This window comes from Mesoplodon densirostris, chromosome 7, assembly GCF_025265405.1.
Source record: "Mesoplodon densirostris isolate mMesDen1 chromosome 7, mMesDen1 primary haplotype, whole genome shotgun sequence".
In the NCBI taxonomy this organism is placed as follows: domain Eukaryota; kingdom Metazoa; phylum Chordata; class Mammalia; order Artiodactyla; family Ziphiidae; genus Mesoplodon; species Mesoplodon densirostris.
The window spans coordinates 26807897-26831672 of record NC_082667.1 but is presented as its reverse complement, the minus strand read 5'-3'; the positions used below and the strand labels follow the sequence as shown (position 1 = coordinate 26831672).

The 23776-nt window shown below is 36.1% G+C and overlaps 1 protein-coding gene across 4 annotated transcripts in view; it reads left to right on the top strand.

The window, feature by feature from the left end:
- QSER1 (glutamine and serine rich 1) overlaps window positions 1-23776 on the top strand; it is a 79434-nt gene that overhangs the window by 41849 nt on the left and 13809 nt on the right. For all 4 annotated transcript variants that reach the window (XM_060103240.1, XM_060103239.1, XM_060103241.1 and 1 more), the window contains 4 exons: window positions 17374-17702; window positions 18669-18785; window positions 19390-19523; window positions 20896-21113. In XM_060103240.1, coding sequence (XP_059959223.1) covers window positions 17374-17702; window positions 18669-18785; window positions 19390-19523; window positions 20896-21113 — 798 coding nt within the window. The remainder of the gene's footprint in view (window positions 1-17373; window positions 17703-18668; window positions 18786-19389; window positions 19524-20895; window positions 21114-23776) is intronic.

The window sequence follows — 23776 nt, the reverse complement described above, 5'->3', positions numbered from 1 at the left end:
CCTTGGTGGTGCAGTGGTTAGGAATCCGCCTGCCAATGCAGGAGACACGAGTTCGAGCCCTGGTCCGGGAGGACCCCACATACCGCAGAGTGACTGGGCCCGTGTGCTACAACTACTGAGCCTGCACTCTAGAGCCCATGAGCCACAACTACTGAGCCTGTGAGCAACAACTACTAAAGCCCGTGCACCTAGAGCCCATGCTTCACAACAAGAGAAGCCACCGCAATGAAAAGCCTGTGCACTGCAACGCAGAGTAGCCCCCAGTCGCCACAACTAGAGAAAGCCTGTGCACAGCAACAAAGACCCAACAGCCAAAAATAAATAAAAATAAAATAAATAAATTTGGGAAAAAAAAAGCTTTAAAAAAAACATCATGTTAAGGAAAAATGTACTTATAACAATACAATAGCTACCACCTCTGTGCCAGGAACTGTTAGCAGTGCTGTAAGATGTGCTTTGTTATCTCCAATATACAGGTGATATAACAGACTAAATGAATTTTCCAGGTCCATACAGTCAGTAAATGGCAGAGCTGAAATCCAAACTCAGGTTTATCTGGTTCTAGAACCTGTATTCCTGCCTACCTCTTTTTTTAAAATAATTAATTAATTAATTAATTTTTTGGCTGCATTGGGTCTTTGTTGCTGCACGTGGGCTTTTCTCTAGTTGCGGTGAGCATGGGCTACCCTTTGTTGCGGTGCATGGGCTTCTCATTGCGGTGGCTTGTCTTTGTTGTGGAGCACACCTGTGCAGGCTTCAGTAGTTGTGGCACGTGGCCTCAATAGTTGTGGCTCACGGGCTCTAGAGCGCAGGCTCAGTGGTTGTGGCGCGCGGGCTTAGTCGCCCCATGGCATGTGGGATCTTCCCAGACCAGGACTTGAACCCGTGTTCCCTGCATTGGCAGGTGGATTCTTAACCACTGCACCACCAGGGAAGCCCCTGCCTATCTCTTTTGTATGAATAGAGTGGTGCTTTATGAGTAAAACCTTGTTTTGTGATGTACTTTTCAGCTTCTCTCCAGATTTGAGACTACCTTTTTAACTACTAGAGTAATATGAAACAGCTGGTATCCCAAATATTCTATCAGCATAAATTTCTGCTAAAACATTTGTAAAGAATTCTCATTTTGTTATACAAGGAAATTAGCATAATGGAAAATCATTGTTAGAGTCAAAACATTATAGATGTGGCTAATCCTAGTAAGGTTTTACACTCTATTCCCCCAATTCAGAGTTCTTTGCTATTACTGTTATATTCCCTCCTATGTTCCTAGAGCAAACATTTTATAATCTCTGTTATAAAACATGAATCTAGAACTAGTTTCTTCCAGACAACAGTTATTATCTCATTTTTAGTTAAAAATCACCACCATCAACCCGATCCTTACTAATAGGTCTTTGAAGTTCTCCCTTTACCATCCCCATTGCCTCCTCATCTGTGAGAACTCATCATCTCTTGCTTGGACTATTGCAACAGACTTCTCATTAGAATCCTTGCCATCAGTCTCTACACCAGTCCATCCTCCACATTGTCATCACACTTTATAAAAAAGGAAAACCAATTGTTACTTCTCTGCTTTGAAATGCTTCTTGTTGCTCCATGGGAAAAAATTTAAATAATGTGTAAAAATTCTCCCTTTCCATGTTTCACTCTTGCTCCACCCTTTCCACTTCCCCTCTTCTGTGACAACTGAATTTCTCATTGTTCCTTGGACCTGTGAGCCCCTGTCACAATTGTGCTCCTTTTGGGCAGGTTTTTCTCTACCTAGGTCTTCCTCTTGATTTTTTAGCCCAGCAGACACTTAGTTATCTTTGAAGACCATCTTCAAAGTCACTTTGTGGAAGTTACTCCTGGCAGGATTAATGCTCAATCCTCTAAATTTCCACAGCCCTTAAATATTTCTGAAGGGCAGAAGTTTTAAATTACAGCAAGTTCTAGTTTATCCATTTTTCCTTTTATGGTTTGTGCTTTTTGTATCCTAAGAAATCTTCGCCTAGCCCATAGTCACAAAAATTTTCTCCTGTTTTCTTCTAGGAATTTTAGTTTTGCATTTTACATTTAAGTCTAGGGTCCCTTTTGATTTTTTTTTTTGGTATAAGATATGTGATATGGGTTGAAGTTAATTTTTTTGCACATAGAAGTCTAGCTTTTCCAACACATTTGTTGAAAAGACAGTTCTTTCTCCGTTGGGTGCTTTTTGCACCTTTGTCAAAAATTAATTATATGAATTCATATTTGTGTGAATCTATTTCTGGACTCTCAGTTCTGTCACATTGATCTATGTGTTTATGCTTTCACCAGTACCACACTGTCTTAATTGCTATAGCTTTACAGTAAATCTTGAATGAAATAAGGCAGTGTGAGTCTTCCAAATTTGTTCTTTTTCAAAATTGTTTTGCCTATTCTAGTTCCTTTCCTTTTCCATTCAAATGTTCGAGTCAGCTGTTGGTATCTACAAAAAAATCCTTCTGGGATTTTCATTTCTTTGAATCTGTGGCAATTTGAGGAACACTAAACTGTTAACAATATATTGAGCCTTAATTCATGCACACATTTGATTTCTCTCACTAGTCTTGTGTAGTTTTGGGCATATAGATCCTGCTTTGTTAGATTTATTCTTAAGTTTTTTGGGGTGCTATTTATTGTAAGTGACACTTTCTAAAATTTTCAGATTCCAATTATGCATTAGTAGATTATAAAAATAGTTATTTTCTATATGTTGATCTTAAATCCACACAACTGATTTATTTTAAGATTTTTTTAATGGGAATTCCCTGGCGGTCAAGTGGTTGGGACTCCACAACTCCACTGCAGGGGGCACAGGTTCGATCTCTGGTTGCGGAACTAAGATCCCATAAGCCATGTGGCACGGCCAAAAAAAAAAAATGGTTTTTAAAAATTAGATTCCGTAGGATTTTCTATGTAGAAAATGATGTCATCTGCAAATAAGGATAGTTTTATTTCTTCTTTTCCAGTCTAATGCCTTTTTCATTCCTGTCTTAATATACAGGACTTCCTAAACAATGTTTAATAAGAGTGCTGAGTGTGGACATCCTGAACATGTTCTTGATCTTTGGGAGAAAGAAATCAATCTTTCACCATTAACTATGATGTTCACTGTAGATTTTTGTAGATGCCTTTTTTTATTGCATTAAAGAAGTTCCTTATATTTTATAGTTTGCCAACAGTTTTTATAATGAATGGAGGTTGAGTTTTGTCAAATGCTTTTTCTTCATCTGTTTAAATGATCATGTAGTTTTCTTCTGTAGTCTGTCAGTGTGGTGAATGAATTACATTGATTGTTAAATATATCTGTGGCCTTGCATTCTCTGGATAAACTCCACTGACTGTGATATATTATCTCATTTATACATTGATGGATTCAGTTTTCTAATTTTTTTGCATCTGTGTTCACAATGAATATTAGTCTGTAGTATTCTTTTTGTAATGCCTTTGTCTGGTTTTGGTATCTGGTTATTGCTGACCTCATAAGTGAGTTGGGGAGTATTCCCTCTTCTCTATTTTCTGCAAGAGATTGGGTAGTATTGTTTCTTCCCCAAATGTTTGGTTGAATTTGCTAGTGAAACCATCTGGACCTGGAGTTTTCTATGAATTAAATTTCTCTGACAGAACTATTCAACTAGTCTGTTTCTCCTTGACTGTGTTTTGTATCTTTGAAGGAATTGGTCCATTTCATTAAGTTGTCAAATTTATGAATATAGAGTTGTTAGTAGCATTTCCTTTTTAATTTCTGTAGGTCTTGTCATGATTCCCACTCTTACAGTCTTTCTTTAAAAAATAAAATATGGCCTTTTTAAAAAAAAATTATTTATTTATTTTTGGCTGCACTGGGTCTATGTTGGTGCACATGGGCTTTCTCTAGTTGCAGCGAGTGGGGGGCTACTCTTCATTGCGGTGTGTGGGCTTCTCATTGCGGTGGCTTCTCGTGTTGCAGAGCACGGGCTCTAGGCACGCGGGCTTCGGTAGTTGTGGCACGCAGGCTCAGTAGTTGTAGCTCATGGGTCCCACTCTTACAGTCTTGATGTTGGTCATTTGTGTCTTCTCTCTTCATCTTCGTTAGTCTGGATAGGAGTTTATTAATTTTATTGATTTCTTCAAAAGACCAGCTTTTAGTTTCATTGATTTTTTTCTCCTTTGTTGACAGTTTCACTGATGTCTGCTATTTTCATTAATTCCTTTTTCTGTTTGATTTTGGTTTATTATGTGCTAGTATTTTTTTTTCTAGTTTCATATGGTAGAAGCCTAAATTGCTGATTTCAGACCTCTATTATTTTCTGCTTTAAGCATTTAATGTTACAAACTTCTCTCTAAGGCCTGCTTTAGCTATATCCCACAGATTTTATTTTTATTATTTGTTTTTATTTTCTTTTGTTCTAAAAGTTTTTTTTTTTTTTTTTTTGCGGTACGCGGGCTTCTCACTGCTGTGGCCTCTCCCGTTGCGGAGCACAGGCTCCGGATGCGCAGGCTCAGCAGCCATGGCACACGGATCCAGCCGCTCCGCGGCATGTGGGATCCTCCCAGACCGGGGAACGAACCGGTGTCCCCTGCATTGGCAGGCGGACTCTCAACCACTGCGCCACCAGGGAAGCCCTGTTCTAAAAGTTTTAAAAATTCCATTTGGTGCTTTCTTTTTGATCTATGAGTTATTTAGAATCATATTTTAAGATATTCAAGTATTTGGGAATTTTCCAGACATCTCTCCTTTATTGATTTCTACTTTGTGTAATTTCAATTCTTTAAAATTTTTAAGGTTAGCTTTATAGCCCAGAATATGGTTGATCTTGATAAATGTTCCAGTGCACTTTAAAAGAATGTGTATTCTGCTGTTGTGTGGATTGTTGTTTAAATGTCAATTAGATCAAGTTGGTTGTTAGTGCTGTTCAGATTCTTCTCCTTGCTGATTATCTGTTTACTTGTTCTGTCAATTACTGCGAGAGGATTTCCAAAGCTTCCAAGTATGCTTGTAGATTTGTCTGTTTTGCTTTTCATTTCTATCTGTTATTGCTTTGTGTATTTTGACCTCTGTTTTTAGATATGTACACAGTTAGGATTGTTAAGTCTTAGCGAATTGACCCTTTTATCAGTATATAATATCCTTCTTTATTCTTGGTAATAATCTTTATTCTGAAGTCTACTTTGTCTGTAATCAGTGTAGCCACTCCAGGTTTCTTCTGATGAACTGCATGTATATCTTTTTCCATCCTTTACCTTTAACCTATCTGTGACATTATATTTAATGTGGGTATTTTGTAGACAGTATATAGTTCAATTTTGTCTTTTTAAAAAAAACTCTAATCTCATAATCTCTGTCTTTCAGCTAGTATGTTTAGACCATTTACATTTAATGTAATTATTGATATAGTTCAATCTTCCATTTTATCCTTTTCTGTTTCCCCCCTTTTTTGTTCGTCTCCTCTTTCCTATCTTCAAAAAAAAATTATTTGAACTTTTTACTATTTTATTTTTAAATTTATCTCTTTTTTTTTGCTGTATCTTTTGTATTATGTTTTTAGTGGTTGACATAGTGATTACAATCCACTTAGTTAATATTTTTGCTACTTAAAATGTAAAAACCTAAAAACCATAGAGATCTCTTTACCCTTGCCCTTAATGTTATATATATTTGTCCTATATATTACCTCTACATATATTGAAAACCCTGATAGAGAAGTAATTTTTGCTTTCAACAGTCATATATATTCTAAATAACTTAACAGGAGCAAAATAGTCTATTATATTTACCCAGATATTTATAATTGCTGTTGCACTTCCTTTATTCCTGCTGTTCCAGGTTTCCCTCTGGTATCATTTCCTTTCAACACAAAGAAGTTTTCCATTTTTAAGAATTTTTCTTTGATTTTCAGGATTGTAATTATTTGTCTGAATAAGGTTTATCCTGTCTGGAGTTCATTGAGCTTTTTGAATCTGTAAAATGTATATCTTTTTCCAAATAGAGAAGTTTGGGGGCGTTATTTTTTTCTGCACCAACCTCTTTCTCTCCTATGGGACTCCAATGACATAAATGTAAAATCTTTTTATATTGTTACTCAGGTTCCTGAGGTTCTGTTTATTTCTTTTTTTTTTAATTTATTTATTTTTTAAATTAGTTTCTGCTTTATAACAAAGTGAATCAGTCATACATATACGTCTGTTCCCACATCCCTTCCCTCATGCATCTCCCTCCCTCCCACCCTCCCCATCCCACCACTCCATGCGGTCACAAAGCACCGAGCTGATCTCCCTGTGCTCTGCGGCTGCTTCCCACTATCTATCTACCTTACGTTTGGTAGTGTATATATGTCCATGCCTCTCTTTCGCTTTGTCACAGCTTACCCTTCCCCCTCCCCATATCCTCAAGTCCATTCTCAAGTAGGTCTGTGTCTTTATTCCCGTTTTACCCCTAGGTTCTTCATGACATTTTTTTTTTTTAATTCCGTATATATGTGTTAGCATACAGTATTTGTCTTTCTCTTTCTGACTTACTTCACTCTGTATGACAGACTCTAGGTCTATCCACCTCATTACAAATAGCTCAGTTTCGTTTCTTTTTATGGCTGAGTAATATTCCATTGTATATATGTGCTGTTTATTTCTTTTTCAATCTTTTTTCCCCCTCTGTTCTTCAGATTGTATAATTTCTATTGGTCTGTCTTCAAGTTCATTGACTTTTTTGCCTTCTCAATTCTGCTACTGAGCCTATCCAGTGAATTTTTTATTTCAGATATTTTTTTCAATTCTAAAATTTATATTTGGTTCTTTTTTCTAGTTCCAGTGTCTCTGCTGAGAACTTACATATTTCCATTCATTTCAAAAGTATGTTCACCTTATCTCAGGGAGCATGGTTATGATAGCTGCCTTCAAGTCTTTGATAATTTTAACATCTGAGTCACCTTAGAGTGGCATCTGCCAATTATCTTTTCCCTTTGAAGATTGGTCACATTTTTCTGGTTCTTAATATATTGAGCAGTCTTGGATTATATCCTGGACATTTTGAGTACAATACTGTAAGACTCTGGGTTCTATTAAAATCCTCTGCAGAATGTTGATTTGTTTTGTTTTAGCAAGCAGTCAGACCATAAGTTCTGTCTCATCTTTGAGTGATGGTCTGAAGTTAGTTGAGTTTTCAAAGCCTTTGCTCTGGTGCTTTGGATCTGTCGGAGCAGTTAGTCTGGAACTTGAGTGGATGGTAGACTGTTATAGTTTAGATCTCAAAGACTTTGCTATACTGGTTTGGGTGTATTCTTCATATGTGCAGTTTAGGCATGAAACTAAGATTTGTGTGGGTTCATGCACAGAATTAGAGGACACCACTCTCCAGTTCTCTCTTCCCTGGGAATTTCCCCTACATGCCCAGCTCTCAGGGTTCCCTTTCCCAGACATTTGGCTAGAAAGCTGGAATTTTCCTTGGATTTTTTTTAGCTGCTTATGCTTTAACACAATTCTGTACAACTAGGACTGCCCTTGCGGCAGCACACTGAGAGAAGAGAAAAAAGGACAGGGAATCCTCCTACATGTTATTCCCCAACTTTATTGAGATATAATCGACATACAACATTTTTCTACTCTCTTCATGCCATAGGAGCCCATGCCCCATCCAGGTGCCTCTGGTACACCAAAAAGACAGGTCTTCTGTTCGGGTTTAAGATGTCAGGTTTACTGCCTTTGCATTGCAGCTCTGTGACCTGGGTTGCCCTTGGGGCAGGGCTGGGAGAGAGAAAGAGAAGAAAAAAGAAATGACAGTGGCCCCCCACATTCTTCCTTTGCATGGGGCTCCTTTCCCCACTCCTCTGTCCAGAAAGACAGATTTTCTTGGAGTTTTTGTTGTCTGTGTCCCGTACAGTTCTGCATAAGGGCCACCCTCTAGTCAATGCTAGGTGGTAAGAGAGGAAGGAAAGTGAGGAGACACCTCTATACAAAGATTATTTCAGTTTGGGCTTCCCTCCCCAGTCTGCCTGCAGTTACTAACTTTGCAGAGTCTTCAGGTAGTTGCATTTTATGTTTTGTCCAGAGTTTTTATTTGTAATAAGTTGGTCTAGTGGACTTAACTTCATCTTGGTTGGCACCAGAAGCCTTTCATGAATTTTTAAAAATTTATTGTCAGGGCCTCCCTGGTGGCGCAGTGGTTAAGAGTCCGCCTGCCGATGCAGGGGATACGGGTTCGTGCCCCGGTCTGGGAGGATCCCATATGCCGCGGAGCGGCTGGGCCCGTGAGCCATGGCCGCTGGGCCTGCGCATCCGGAGCCTGTGCTCCGCAACGGGAGAGGCCACAACAGTGAGAGGCCCACATACCGCAAAAAGAAAAAAAAAAAAAAAAAAAAAAAAAATTATTGTCTTACAGGTTACAGTCGTTATTTCTGATTCTCAAACTGTCCTGTAATGGGCCAGTAGGAGCCCCTTCAATGTTTTGAGATTTTGATTGTAATTACATTGAATTCATAAATTAATTTTAAGGGAGAATTGTTATCTTTACAATATTGTCTTCTCATCCACTTATGGAATGTAGTGTTTTTCTACTTATTCAGATCTTATTTTATGTCTTTTAATATCATTTTTTTCCAGATGGATATTCTATATTATACTATCTAAAAAATACTAGTTTTACTAGTATTTTAAATATAATTTTCCCCATAGTGTTCTCTCATTGGTTACTGATAATATATGGCAATGATTGATTTTTGTGTCTCCATCGTGTGTTTGTTGAATTTCTATTTTAACAGTTTTTCCACCTGATTCTCTTGCACTCTTAAGTAGATGATTATATCTTCTAAAAATAATGGTAATTTATCTGTTTCTTTTTTTTTTTTTTTTTGGTAACTTATCTTATTGGCTCAGGCGTTTGTTGTTTAATAGTAGCAATGATAGCAAGCATGCTGGCCTCCTTCTTGATATTTAGTAAAATATGTAGTGTTTGACTATGAAATATATTTGTCAGTTTCTAGTATACCATACTCTTTAAGAAGATATCCTTATGTTTTGAAGTTCTTAAGATTATTTTAAAATTAACAATGAGCATTGAATTTTGTCAGATGCCTTTTTGGGCTGGTTCTGATAAATCTGCTTTCTTTTACCCCCACATTCATCTATTACTTGATTTCTTAATGCTAAACCTCTTTTTAAAAATTTCTACTGTGAACTCTGCTTGGTCATGATGAATTGCTTTAGTCCACTGTAAGATTTAAGTTGCTAGTATTTTATTTGGGATTTTTACACCTAGATTCATAAATGAAGTGAATGTATAGTATTTTTTGTCTTAATCTTGTTCACTTTTGTATTCAGGAATATGCTGACCTTACAAATTGAATTAGGAAAGTTTTTATATTTGTTTAAATTTGAAAAAGCTTATTTTATATAATTGGGATTTCTAAGAATATATCTGGGACTTTCTCATTTTTTCCTGATAGTTTGATCTATCTGGGCCAATTTAAGAATGGCATATTTTCTAGTAAAATCATCTCTTTCATTTAGATTTTAAAATTTGTTATAAAGTTGTACATACTGTTACCTCATAAGTTTGTAGTCTCCTCTGTTTCTGTAGGTATGTTCTCTTTCTTGTTCCAAGTGATTATTTGAATCTTTTTCCTTATCAATCTATGGAAGATTTGCCTATTTAATGGTTCTTTTCAAAGAACCAATGTACTTTTCTTTTTTTTTTTTTTTGCTCTTATCATTTTTTACTCACTTTTTCTTAATTTCTGCTTCTATCAGTTCTTTTTCCCTATCTTCTCTGGATTGAATATTCTCTTTCTGGCTAGTTTGTTATTTGTTTGCTGTCTAATGAATGGCATTAAAGTTGTACGTTTCCTTTTTTTTTCCACCACACTCTGGCTCTATCCCTCTGGTTTCAACTTTTAATGCTCTCACTGTCCTTTCTAAATGATTTGTCATTTCATTTGATTTCCTTTTAACCCAAGAGTTATTAAGAATAGTGGGGTTTGCCTGTTTCCCAGTAGATTTTTGGTTTTTTGGTTGTTTTTGATATTCCTTTAATACTAACTTATGGCCCTATTGTATTGTGGTCAAAGGAATATGGCTTAAGTAATGTCTACATTTTGAAATTTGTGGAACTTTTGTTAGTAGCTTGGTAAATGGTCAATTTTTATAAATATCCCATGAGTACCAAGTGCTAATAGATTTTATTTGTAATATTGTTCAAGTCCTTTATATCTTTTTATCTTTTGTGTAATGTAATAAATGATATTAGGTTATTTAACAAAATGTATATGTACATGTTGCAAGTAAATGATATGTCTGGAATTTGCCTTAAACTATCCCAGCAAATAGAAAAGAGGTGGGCTTCCCTGGTGGTGCAGTGGTTGAGAGTCCGCCTGCCGATGCAGGGGACACGGGTTTGTGCCCCAGTCCGGGAAGATACCACATGCCACGGAGCGGCTGGGCCCGTGAGCCATGGCCACTGAGCCTGCGCGTCCGGAGCCTGTGCTCCACAACGGGAGAGGCCACAACAGTGCGAGGCCCGCGTACAGCAAAAAAAAAAAAAAAAAAAAAAACATATATATAAAAGAGGTGACAGAAAGATAAATTTATCAAAACGTTTGTGGTTGTTACAGTTGGGTTATGGTGTGTGAGGGTTTGTATACTCTACTTTTATGTACGTTTTAAATCTTTAATAAAAAGGTTTTTTTAAATCCTCCCTATCCTTATTTGTTTTTAGTTTGCTTCATCTGTTGGTTACTGAAAAGGGTGTGTTAAAGTATCCAACTATGTTTTATTGTTTTTCTATTACTGTGTAGTTGATGTTTTGAACCCATGTAATTGGGTGTTTGAAATTTTACTACAGTTAAATTCCCTTTTATCATAATAAAATCTCTCTTTTTCACATTTAATTTCCCATTTTGGTTTTTAATATTACCATACTAATCTTATTGTTATTGTTAGCATTTTTAGTATATTTTCCATATCTCTTCTTTCAGAACATTTTTTCTTGTGAGATATAACTCACATATGGAAATATGATACACATAAGCAAAACACACAGAAAATTCCCATAAATTTGAAAATGCAGATATTAGTTAAGACATATTCCCTGACCACAATGCAGTAATTTCATAAAAGAATAGCAGAAAGGAAAAAAGAGACAAATAAAAGTAAGTTTTTCTTTCTAAAACTTCTAAATAACTTCTAAATAACTCATGGCTTTAAAAGGAAACCAAAGCTGACAACTCACTTAGGACAGTGGAGCATTATATTTTGGAACCAAGGGGATGTGCCAGGAATGTGTGGGGCAAAGGATAAAATTTATGGTGTTAAATGCTACTCATTAGAAAGCAAGAAGTTCAAAAATAAATTGAGTGTTAAAGTAAATCCAGCTCATAATCTGTAGAACTAACCACTGTCTGAGTTGGATGGTAATCACTTCCTTGCTTTTCTTTTATAAATTTTACCACCTGTGTATGTATCCCTGTACTTTTGTTTGGCTCATTTTAAAACTTCTTATAAAGAGCATCATACAGTATTGATAAGTTTTTCCTTCCGCTAATTTGGAAACTATTCTTTTTATAAAATATTTCCGTAACTTTTTATTATGGAAATTTCAAACATAAAGTTACAAAGATTGGTATAATTAAACCGATCTATGAATCACTCAGTTTCAGTAATCATCAATACGTGGTCAGTCTTATTTCATTCTTATCTTTACCTACCCTCTCACCCCCCCGATGATTTTGATGAAATATTTCTGTTCTTTACCTGGAGATAATAGGGATTACAATATGCACTTTCACTTTCTCAAAATCTATTAGCATCTTACTCTCCTCCTGAATAACATAAAGACTCTGAACACTAAAACTCCATTTTACCCCCTCCTAACTTTAATGTTACCATGTATTTTAATATTTGCGTTTTTTCTTTCTGGCCACGCCATGTGGCTTGTGGGATCTTAGTTCCCCAACCAGGAATCAAACCCTGTCTCCCGGCAGTAGAGGTGTGGAGTCCTAACCACTGGACCACCAGGAATTCCCCCACGTATTTTAATTCTATCCTGTTTTCTAATACTCAACAAGAAACAGTGTATTAAATAATCAGTGTTTGCTTAGGTTTATTTGTGTATTTACCATATTGCCCTCCATTCTTTCTTGCACCTCACATCTCCTTGGGATGACAAGTTTATGACTAAAGCATGTCCCTTACAGTTTCCTTTTCTGAGGGTCTGCTGGTGGCTGTTATCTGTTTTTGTTCATAGATAGCTATGTGATTTGTTTTGCCATGTAACTTAGAGTGTATTTTCAAAATTCAGTGACATTGCTATAACAAAATTCCTTTTATTTCTTCATTCATCCATTATTTATAAGAACAATGTTTCCCAGTTCCTTTATCAATAAAAATGAAGGACAGAAATAAAATTGGTTGTAAAACCTATCTCAATAAGTAATATTCACCCATGAGTCCACCTATCTCAATAAGTAATATTACCCATGAGTCCATAAACGAGTAAGTTTTAAATGCCACATCCACTCAAAAGAAGCATTCTTTTTACATTTACATTTGTTTTACATTAACTTTGAAAAAATATTAATTCAGATCTACGGTATTATAATGTATTATAAGTATTATAACGTTAGAAGTGTTTAATATATAGAGCCTTCCAGTCACAAGACATAAAAAATTGATTTCCATTTATATACATTTTTGAGGCAGAAAGTATGATGTATAGTTATAGTAGCATAAAAATATATTACATCAGGATAAAATTCTATAATCTAATCTTGAATGATTAGATTATTTTCCCATTGTTATTGAGATATGAGTGATGTACAAACTGTATAAGTTCAAGATACACAGCACAGTGACTTGATAATTAGATTATTCATTTGTATTTCCTCAACAGGCCTCTCCCTTTGATTGGGAGGAGTCATATAAATGTATGAGGATAGTTTTAATTTGGAATACAGATGAGGTAGGCTGGCTGGTGACAGCTATTAGACCACCCCCCCAGCCCCTCCTCCCCCCTAATTAGCTAGAATAAGGGAGAGATGTACTCTAGTTGCCAAGCACTGTAGTTCACTCATTTCCCTTGCCTATCTGCTTTTCCATTTTCTTCTGTGTTTCATAGGTCTGGATTTGTGTTGGGCTCTGCTTTGATTCCTTCTCAACCCCTCCTGTAGGCAGGTAGAGTTCACTTTCTTCAGGGAACAGTTTTTCCATTTTGGCCTGTGATCAAGCCACCCCTGCTGCCTACAGCTCAGCATAAGCAAGGGGATCACTGCCCTTCCTGTTTTCTTTACTTATTATTGTATATGTTATTATTTTAGTTCATCAGCACTACTCAAAATTACCGCTGCAGTGCTACATGTTCTTTATATTTGTTTCTCAGCCTGGAGCTTCTCTATCAGCTCTAGGCTTCAAAGTCCTTTTTTAACAGCTTTGTTAAATTATAATTCACATATCATAACATCTACCCATTTAAAGTGTACAATTCAGGGCTTCCCTGGTGGCGCAGTGGTTGAGAGTCCGCCTGCCGATGCAGGGGACACAGGTTCGTGCCCCGGTCTGGGAAGATCCCACATGCCGCGGAGCGGCTGGGCCCGTGAGCCATGGACGCTGAGCCTGCATGTCCGGAGCCTGTGCTCCAAAAAACGGGAGAGGCCACAACAGTGAGAGGCCCGCATACCACACACACACACCAAAAAAAATATATAAAAATAAAAAAAATAAAGTGTACAATTCAGTGGTTTTGTAGAGTTGTATAACGGTGAACACAATCTAATTTTAGAATATTTTCATCATCCCAAAAGAAACCCATTATTAGTCAGTCCCCACACCCACGCTCACACCCAATGACAGGCACTAATCTATCTTCTCTATAGATTTGCCTTTTTTGAACATTTCATGTAAAAGAAATCATATAATATTTGACCTTTTGTGACTAGCTTCTTTCATTTAATGTAATGTTTTCAGTGTTTATTCATGTTGTAGCATTTATCAGTACTTCATTCCTTTTTATTCCCTAATAATGTGGATATACCACATTTTGTGTATCCATTCGTCAGTTGATGGACATTTGGGTTTTTTCCACTTTTTGGCCATCAGGAATAATGCTGCTGTCAATATTCATATACAGGTATTTGTGTGGATTTATTTATTTAGAAAGTGGAATTTAGAAGTGGAATTCCTTGGTTATATGGTAACTTCATGCTTAACATTTTGAGGAATGGCCGAACTGTTTTCCATAGTGGCTGTACCATTTTACATTCTCTCCAGCAAGGTACAAGGTTTCTAGTTTCTCCTCACGCCTGCTAGCATGTTACTGCCTGTATTTTTTGTAGCCATCCTAATAGCTGTGAGATTGCAATTTTCTACTGAAGTTGCATTGAGCTAATGATTTATAGTGTTGAACGGCCTTTCATGTGCTTATTGACAATTTTTATATCTTTGGACGAATAGGTCGCTTGCTCACTTTCTTTTTTTAAAAAAATAAATTTTATTTATTTATTTTATTTAGGCTGTGTTGGGTCTTCGTTGCTGCGCACGGGCTTTCTCTAGTTGTGGTGAATGGGAGCTACTCTTTGTTGTGGTGCACGGGCTTCTCATTGCGGTGGCTTATCGTTGTGGAGCACGGGCTCTAGGCCTACGGGTTTCAGTAGCTGTGGCACGTGGGCTCAGTAGTTTTGGCACACGGGCCCTAGAGCACAGGCTCAGTAGTTGTGGCACACGGGCTTAGTTGCTCCGCGGCATGTGGGATCTTCCCGGACCAGGGCTCAAACCCGTGTCCCCTGCATTGGTAGGTGGGTTCTTAACCACTGCGCCACCAGGGAAGCCCTTGCTCACTTTTTAAATTGGGTTATTTGTCTTTTTTATCACTGAGGTGTAAGAGTTCTTTATATATCCTGGATACAAATCTCTGGCAAGTACAAACATGATTTGTAAGCAGTGTTTCCCATTCTGTAGGTTATCTTTCCACTTTCGTGATGGCCTCAATTGCAGCACAAGTTTTAAATTTTGATGAAGTCCAGCTTATTTTTTTCTTTTGTTACTTGTAGGGTCATGAAAATTTACACCTATTTTTCTTCTAAGAGTTTCATGATTTTAACTTTCACATTTATGTCTGTGATCCACTTTCAGTTAATTTTTGTATACGGTGTGAGGTAGACATCCAAGTTTATTCTTCATTCCTATCCAGTTGTCCCAGCACCATTTGTTAAAAAGCTTTTTCATTCTTCCCCCATTGAATGGTTTTGGCACCCTTGTTGAAAATCATTTGACCATAAATACAGAGTTTATTCCTGGACTTTAATTCTACTCTTTTGTTTTTTTTTTTTTTTCCGGTATGCGGGCCTCTCACTGTTGTGGCCTCTCCCGTTGCGGAGCACAGGCTCCGGACGCGCAGGCTCCGGACGCGCAGGCTCAGCGGCCATGGCTCACGGGCCCAGCCGCTCCGCGGCATATGGGATCCTCCCAGACCGGGGCACGAACCCGTATCCCCTGCATCGGCAGGCGGACTCTCAACCACTGCGCCACCAGGGAGGCCCTAATTCTACTCTTTTGATCTATGTCTATCCTTATGACACCATCACACTGTTTTAATTACTAAAGCTTTGTGGTAAAGTTTTGAAATTTCTGAAATGTGAGTCTTCCAACTTTATTCTTTGTTTGCAGGACTTTTTTGGCTATTCTGGCTCTCTTGCATTTCCATATGAATTTTAGGAATAGTTTGCCAGCTTCTGCCAAAAACGCAGCTGGGATTTTTATAGGGATTATGCTGATTCTTTTTTTTTTTTGGCTGCACCACACAGCATATAGAATCTTAGTTCCCTGGCCAGGGATCAAACCCACACCCCCTACAGTAGGGGTGGAAGCGTGGAGTCTTAACCACTAGACCGACAGGGAAGTCCTTGATTCTTTTAATCAATTTGGGAGTATTGCCATCTTTACAACGTTGAGATTTCCTATCCATGAGCACAGGATGTTTTCCTACTTATTTAGACCTTTAATTCTTTCAATAATGTTTATAAGTCTCAGAATGTAAACTTTGTACTTCTTTCGTTAAATTTATTCCTAAATAGTTTCTTCTTTTTGATGATATTATAAATGGAATTTTGTTCTAAGTTCGTTTTTGGATGGCTCATTGCAAGCATTTCGAAATACAATTGATTTTTATATATTTATCTTATGCCCTGTAAACTTGCTAAATTTATTTATTCTAATAGTTTTTTAGTGGATTCCTTAGGATTTTCTGTATACAAGATCATTTCATCTGCAGATACAGTTTTATTTCTTCAGACATCCTTCTTAGGGTGAAGCATCTCATTTTTTACCATTAAGTATGATGTTAGCTGTGGGTTTTTTGTAGATGGCCTTTATCAGGTTGAAGAAGTTCCCTTCTATTTTTGGTTCTTGAGTGTTTTTATCATGAAAGTGTTTAAATTCATGATACTGAATTTTGCCAAATGCTTTTTCTGTACCTATTCTGATGATCCTGTGGTTTTGTCCTTTATTATATTAATATGGTGATTGATTGATTTTTAGCTGTTAAAACCAAGCATGGATTCCTAGGATAAAAGCCACTTGGTTATGATGTATAATTCTTTTATATATTGGTATATTTGCTCATATTTTGCCCAAGGTTTTTGTGTTTATATTCATAAGGGATACTCGTCTGTAGTTTTTTCATGATATTTTTGTCTGGTTTAGGTATTGGAATAATACTGGCCTTGAATGAGTTGGGAAGTGTTTCCTCTTATTTTTTAGAGTTTATAATGGATTGGTATTAATTCTTACTTAACTGTTGATAGAACCCACCTGTGTACCCATTTGGGTCTGTGCTTTGTGGGATGTTCTTAATTTCTTTTATTACCTTGTTATTGGTCTATTCAGATGTTCTCTTTCTCCTTGAGTTCTTTTGGTAGTTTGTGTCTTTCTAGGAATTTGTCCATTTCATCGAAGTTATTTGTTAGCATACAGTTTTTCATAACATTACTTTATAATCCTTTTTATTTCGGTAGCTTCTACTGCTATTTCAAAGTATTTGGGGGGTGCTGTTTTTGTTTTCCATGTCCAATCAGCTTTTCTTCTTCTAGGAATTCACAGTTTCAGTTGGCTGACCCTTCCTTGTCTTGCATCACTTTTTTGTCTCTATTCTTTTAAAAATATTTTTGTGCTAAATACTTAAGTGGAAGTAGGGGTGAGTTTAGGTCGATGGAGGTTTTTGTCTAATTGTCATCCAGATGTAATTCTCACCACTTTGGTTCTTGGAAGTTAACAACCATTCTTTAATTTCATTGTTTCAAACAATTTGATGACAAAAATAATAAGGTCTTTCTTTGTAAACTGTTCAGATTTTACTCAAAACAAGTAAATGTTTAATAATTTGTATTACTAATTTGCATTTGCTTGATCTAGTTTCAGAAGCCCTACAGGTGGCAACTACTAGTCCAACTGCCAATACTACTGGTACTGCTACTACTTCCTCCACCACTGTGGGTGCAGTTAAGCAAGAACCTCTCTACTCTACTTCATCTGCAGTAAATATCCTGGAAAATATAAACTCTGCAGAACCCCCAAAGTCCATCGAACTTGATGGTCTTCCTTCAGACCAGTTTGCAAAAGGACAGGACACTGTTGCCATAGAAGGTTTTACAGATGAGGAGAACACAGAAAGTGGAGGAGAAGGCCAATACAGAGAGCGTGATGAATTTGTGGTAAAGATAGAAGACATAGAGACTTTTAAGGTGATGTGAATGTTCACAGGTATAAAGGTCATAGCTTAATGGGCATGCCCTATGGTAGCCTTCATGATGACTTTTAATACCATGCATCTAGCTTGAATTGTGAAAAGTTATATTTTTATAATTATTCTGTTGTCATAATTGTTAAATAATGAAATCAAACTAGAGATGTTAGGTATTTTGAAAAGGAAAATAGCTTGAAATAATTTTAACTCATCTCTGAGTTTTGTGTATTTCTGACTGGTCAGTATATTGCATTTAGCTACTAGTAATTAGAGTAGTTTAGAAATGTTAATTTTTTTCAAAGCTTCCAAGTCATTTGTATTATTAGAAGTTTGGAGAAAATGGTTATTTATCTAATTTAAAAGTTTAAAGAAAATAACAGGAATACAATGTAAAAGTAGAATTAGACTTTTTTTCACAATTTCTAATTGCAGAATGTTACAATTTCATATAAGAAATTTTTAGCAGTGTTTAAGAAAACTTATTTTGGGGTTTTTGTTTGCTTGCTTTTGATTTTATTTTTTAATTGGGGTGGAGAGAAATGGTATTAAAAATACAATGAAGAAAATAATATTTAAATTATCCATATTCCTTCCATTCACAGTTAACTATTGTTAATATTTTAGCATATTTGTTTCTGGTCTTTTTGAATATGTACATACTGTTATAAAATTGCATAAATAATGTATGACAATATCATTAGTGGAAAACTTTCCAATAGCTATACAAAAGGGTAATGGGTTACTTTGCATGTTTGTGCTCCCTGTTTCTGGAAGAATTAAAGCAGAGATTGAATAGCCCACTTAAAGGAATTACTGCAAAAGTTCAGCTAGGTAAAAGATAAAAGGTTGAGCTAGGTAGGTCTTTTAAGATTCCTTTCAGCTCTAAGATTCTATAAATCTAGAATATGTTGCTAATTTCTATAAATGTTGTTAATACTTCTTAATACTTTTAATACTTTTAAAGGAGGCTTTAAAAGCAGGAAAAGAACCCCCAGCTATTTGGAAAGTACAAAAAGCTTTATTACAGAAGTTTGTTCCTGAAATTCGAGATGGGCAAAGAGAATTTGCTGCTACAAATAGTGTAAGTAAAACGCTTGTTTACATTAACCTTCCTATTTTTTGACAGTGATCCTAGGTAAAATACAGAATGATGTAAATTTAAATGTATTGTTTAAGTATTGTGTAATGTATGTATATTGAGCATTTCTGAGATAAAATATTAAAATTGAACTACAGAGTATATGATACCGATTTTAAAATAAAATTAGTGTCTAAATACCAGCTACTTAAATTGCTTAACTTTTTATTTTTTAAATAAAGGAAAGGAATTAGTGTTAGTCTGTGAAGAATTCAGATGGGCTCAGAGACTCTTATATTGATTGTTCTGCCAGTCAAATACCCTGATTTACCAAGAAGACTTACAGCATTATTTTCTACCTACGTAGTTGTTTAATAGCACTGAGTAAGTGAGCATCTGATGATCAGCCAAATAAGATTGCATCTATATATGGGCTTGCAGTTAAGAGTGAGGCTGGAATCATTTTTATTGAGGGTACAATTAGCCTGACCAGAGCTGCATTTTGAAAAACTTGAAGGATGGCTCTATGACAGTCTATCAAGACAACAAAGTAATATTTTATGTACAGAATGTACAATTATGTAATTCAAAGTGTTTCTTTCCTTAGTACCTTGGATATTTTGGAGATGCAAAGAGTAAATACAAAAGGATATATGTGAAGTTCATTGAAAACACTAACAAAAAGGAGTATGTCAGAGTGTGTTCCAAAAAGCCAAGAAATAAGCCTTCACAGACTATCAGGTATTTATTATTTTATGTAATATGTTTGTAGTAATTATTGGAAGGCTTATTATTGGCAATGTCTTGTACAAAGAATTAAATCAATTAAAGAGGCTGATTTTTTTTTCCATTTGTACAAGTCTGAAAATTCAGTGCCTGATGTAATAAGTGATTCTTTTTGAAGTAATGAGACAGGAACTGTAAAGCCCATGGCTATCATGGTGGGATGGGTACCCTTTTCTCCCTGAATCCTTTTGGTGTCACCCTAGTATAGTGAAAAAAAATGGATTTACAGTCTAAAGACTTGAATCCAGCTTTTTGTGACCTAGATTAAGATAACCTTTCTAGGGACTTCCCTGGTGGGCCAGTGGTTAAGACTCCATGCTTCCACTGCAGAGGGCCTGGGTTCGATCCCTGGTCGGGGAACTAAGATCCCACATGCGGTGTGACCAAAAAAAAAAGAAGAAAGAAAAAAAGATAACCTTTCTAAGCCCTCTTTTTTATCCATAAATAAAGTGAAAATAACAACAGAATGTCAAATTTAAAATGAAAAAAAATTGAGCCTGTAGATTACAAGTACAGTAGAATTGTCATCATGTATTAATGCAACTCTGGGTTGTCTGGAGCGTGAATTTGGAAAACAGATGACCTAGCCACATTCCCTTTAATCTGTATGGGAAAGGGGGTGTGAACCTTGATATTCTCAATCTAGTGCTAGGAAGATCTAGTTTAATGAAGATTCTAACTTATTGGACACAGCCCACCTTATTTTTATGATGCAATTTTATCTACTCCCTCAAATCTCCAGAACTAGTATATAGCAAATCTTATTGAGGGGCTCTAGAACAGGTGCAGTTGGGATTCCACATCAAAACCTGGCACCACCAGAGCCTGCGAGAGTTTCTGACGTGACTGTAAGTCCATTGATCATCTGCCGTGTACAGCCTCATAGTCAGGAAAATGAATTTACAAAGGGAAAGGAAGAGTGGAGGGAGAGAGAGAAATAGGGATGGAATTAATATAGTCCCTTATTAACTGAATATTGAATGTCAGTGGTTAAAGAGTATATTTCAAGAGACTTTTGGAGGAATCACCATTGGAGATGTGTAGGACTTAGACTTTATTTCGGAGATACTGGTGAGGTAAATAAACTTTTCTTCACCAGTGTTTCTCGGGTTTTTGTCTAATTTATTTTATTTTATTTTATTTATTTTTGGCTGCATCACATGGCATGTGAGATCTTAGTTCTCTGACCAGGGATCGAACCCGCACCCCCACCTACAGTGGAAGCGCAGAGTCTTAACCACTAGACCGCTGGGGAAATCCCTTGTCTAATTTATTTTAATTTGACAAGATTTCAGTGCGTTAATGAAATCTGTTTGTAACATTGCAGAACTGTTCAGGCTAAGCCAAGTAGTAGCAGTAAAACTTCTGATCCTCCAACACCAAAAACTACAACGACAAAAGCCCCTTCCATGAAACCCAAAGTTAAACAACTAAAAGTAAAGGCTGAGCCACCACCAAAGAAAAGGAAGAAATGGAAAGAAGAATTTTCATCGTCCCAATCTGACTCATCTCCCGAGATGCACTCTAGTAGTAGTGATGATGAGGGTGAGTTCTCCATGAAATGAATACCTTGATAACTTTAGATTATGTACATTAATGGGGAGGAGCAGTGATGCTGACAATTCAAAATGTATTTACTTTTACTTAATTAGGGAATTTAGCTACCTAATTAAGTTCTGCTTAGGCATATATTTGCCCATGACTAAGCTAGATAACTGCCTTAATTTCTCTTTTATAAAGTGAAAAGATTGAAATAGATAGCAGTTATCATACTTTTTGACCTTAGAACCCTTCTACGCTGTTAAAAACTGTTGAAGACACCAAAGAGCATTTATGTAGGCTATATATATTGAAATTTACTTCATTAGAACTTAAACCTGAGTGAGACAGCTGTGAAACACAGAATATACCAGGAAACATTCCATCAGCCATCAAACTTGTTGTGTAATATATGCAAGAAATTTCTAGCAGTTCAGTAGTCTAGAGCAGAAGTAGGCAAACTACTGCTAGTGGGCCAAATCTGATCTGCAGCCTATTCTTGTAAATAAAGTTTTATTGGAACACTGGGATTCATTTACATGTTTTCATACAGTTACTTTCCCATTACAGTGACAGATTTGCCTAGTTACTACAGAGAGTATATGACCATTAAAGCCCCAAATATTTACCATCTGGCCCTTTACAGAAAAAGTTTGCTGACCCTTCTTCTAGAGCATACATTTGAAGGTAGTCAGGAAAAGACGAAAGGATGATGGAAGGCTGCATATGCCATGCTGAAGCTAAAAATCTTGGGGTCCTGTAAGCAAAGGGGAGTCCTTGGAGGGATTTAAGCAAGGGGGCAACATGGTAAAATCTGATTTTGAATTACGTGACATCACAGTTCAGGTATAAATTGAAAGTCTGAACCTAAGTTTTGGCAGCAGGGATGGAGGAGAGAGGACACATTTGAGAAATTCAGGATGTAATCTTGGCAGAACTTGAATGATGAATCGGGTGTTGGGGGCACTGTTGAGGTTGATGTCCAGGATGGTTTCTGACATTGTAAGTATCACTGCTTGGGAGCTGATCTTAGAGATTACTTGGATAGAAACAGAATTATAATAAAAACTCTTCAGTATGAAGTTTACTTTAAATGTATTGTTTTTAAAAGCTACTTGTGAACTGTTGTTTAGAAGTAGGCACGTCGGAATTTATAAAGAAATTTAGTGCTTTGAGTATGTGTGGAAGGCATTATACGTAATTTCGCAGTTAGCATTGCTGCCTACTGTTCAGAGAAGTTTGGGTTCTGAATTTGCACTCAGTTATTTATACAGCTTCCTCAAATGACAATCAAGGTGAAAATTTTCTTTCATTGGTACCTTGAGTTACCACTAGGTGTCACTAACAGGCAAGCATTTTTAGTGCTTCTTAAAAAGAAGGCAAATATTGATAATAAACATAGATTTATAGGCTGGTGATTTTCAAGCTATTTGTTTCAAGACTTCTTTATAATCTTCAAATTTACTGAGGATTCCAAAACACTTTTTGTGTGTGTGTGTGGCCTGTATCTATGTATATCACCAAGTATCAGTTAAAACAGACAATTTTAAGATATTTTAAATAAACCCATTACATATTCACATAAGTTTTTTTTAAACAATTGTATTTAGTTAGAAGAATAGCATTTTCATATTTGCTTCTGTATTCAGTTTGTATATATATTATTTTGGTTAAAGTATATGAAGAATACCCAGCCTCACATTAGCTATGTAGTTAGGAAAGAGAGGAGTATTTTGATTACCTTTTCAGATAATGATGAATATTTTTCTTTGATACTCAAAGGATTTTATTTGATAAACTTGACAAGTGGTAGCTTCTTCAACTTTTCATGCTTGTTACATTAAAATCTATTGGTTTGTTTTACCCTTTGAGGTATCTTTCATCCATGAATGATTTTATAACATTTTTTGGTAATGTGAAAATATCTGTTAGCTCATTGATGTACATAGTCTATTTCATTGTTTTTCCACATTTTAAAATGTGGTAAAATATATATAACATAAAACTTGCCATTTTTAAGTGTACGATTCAGCAGCATTAATTATATTCACACTGTTGCTCAACTGTCACAGCTATTTCCAAAACTTCCTGATCACCCCAAACAGAAACTTTGTAACCATTAGGCAATAACTCCTCATTCTCCCTTTCCCCCAGCTGCTGGGAATCTCTAATCTATTTTGTGTCCATGAATTTGCCTACTCTACATATCTCATATAAGCGTGGCTTATTTCACTTAGCATAATGCTTTTAAGGTTCATCCATGTTACATAGCATATATTAGAACTTACTAGTTTTTATGACTGAATACAATTCCACTGTAAGTTTATCCATTGTATGTTCTTGTTTATCTTTTTATCTATTGATGGACACTTGGGTTGCTTCCACATTTTGGCTGTTGTAAATAATGCTGCAGTGAACATTGGCATATAAATATCTGTTTATGTTCTTGTTTTCAATTATTTATATACCTAAGAGTGGAATTGCTGAATCATATAATTATATGTTTAGCTTTTTGAGGAACTGCCAAACTTTTTCCAGTGGTTGCACCATTTTACATTCCCACTAGCAATGCATAGGGTTCCAATTTCTTCACATCCTCACCAATACTTGTTATATTTTGTTTTTTGATTATAGCTATTCTAGTAGGTGTGAAGTGGTAATCTCATTGT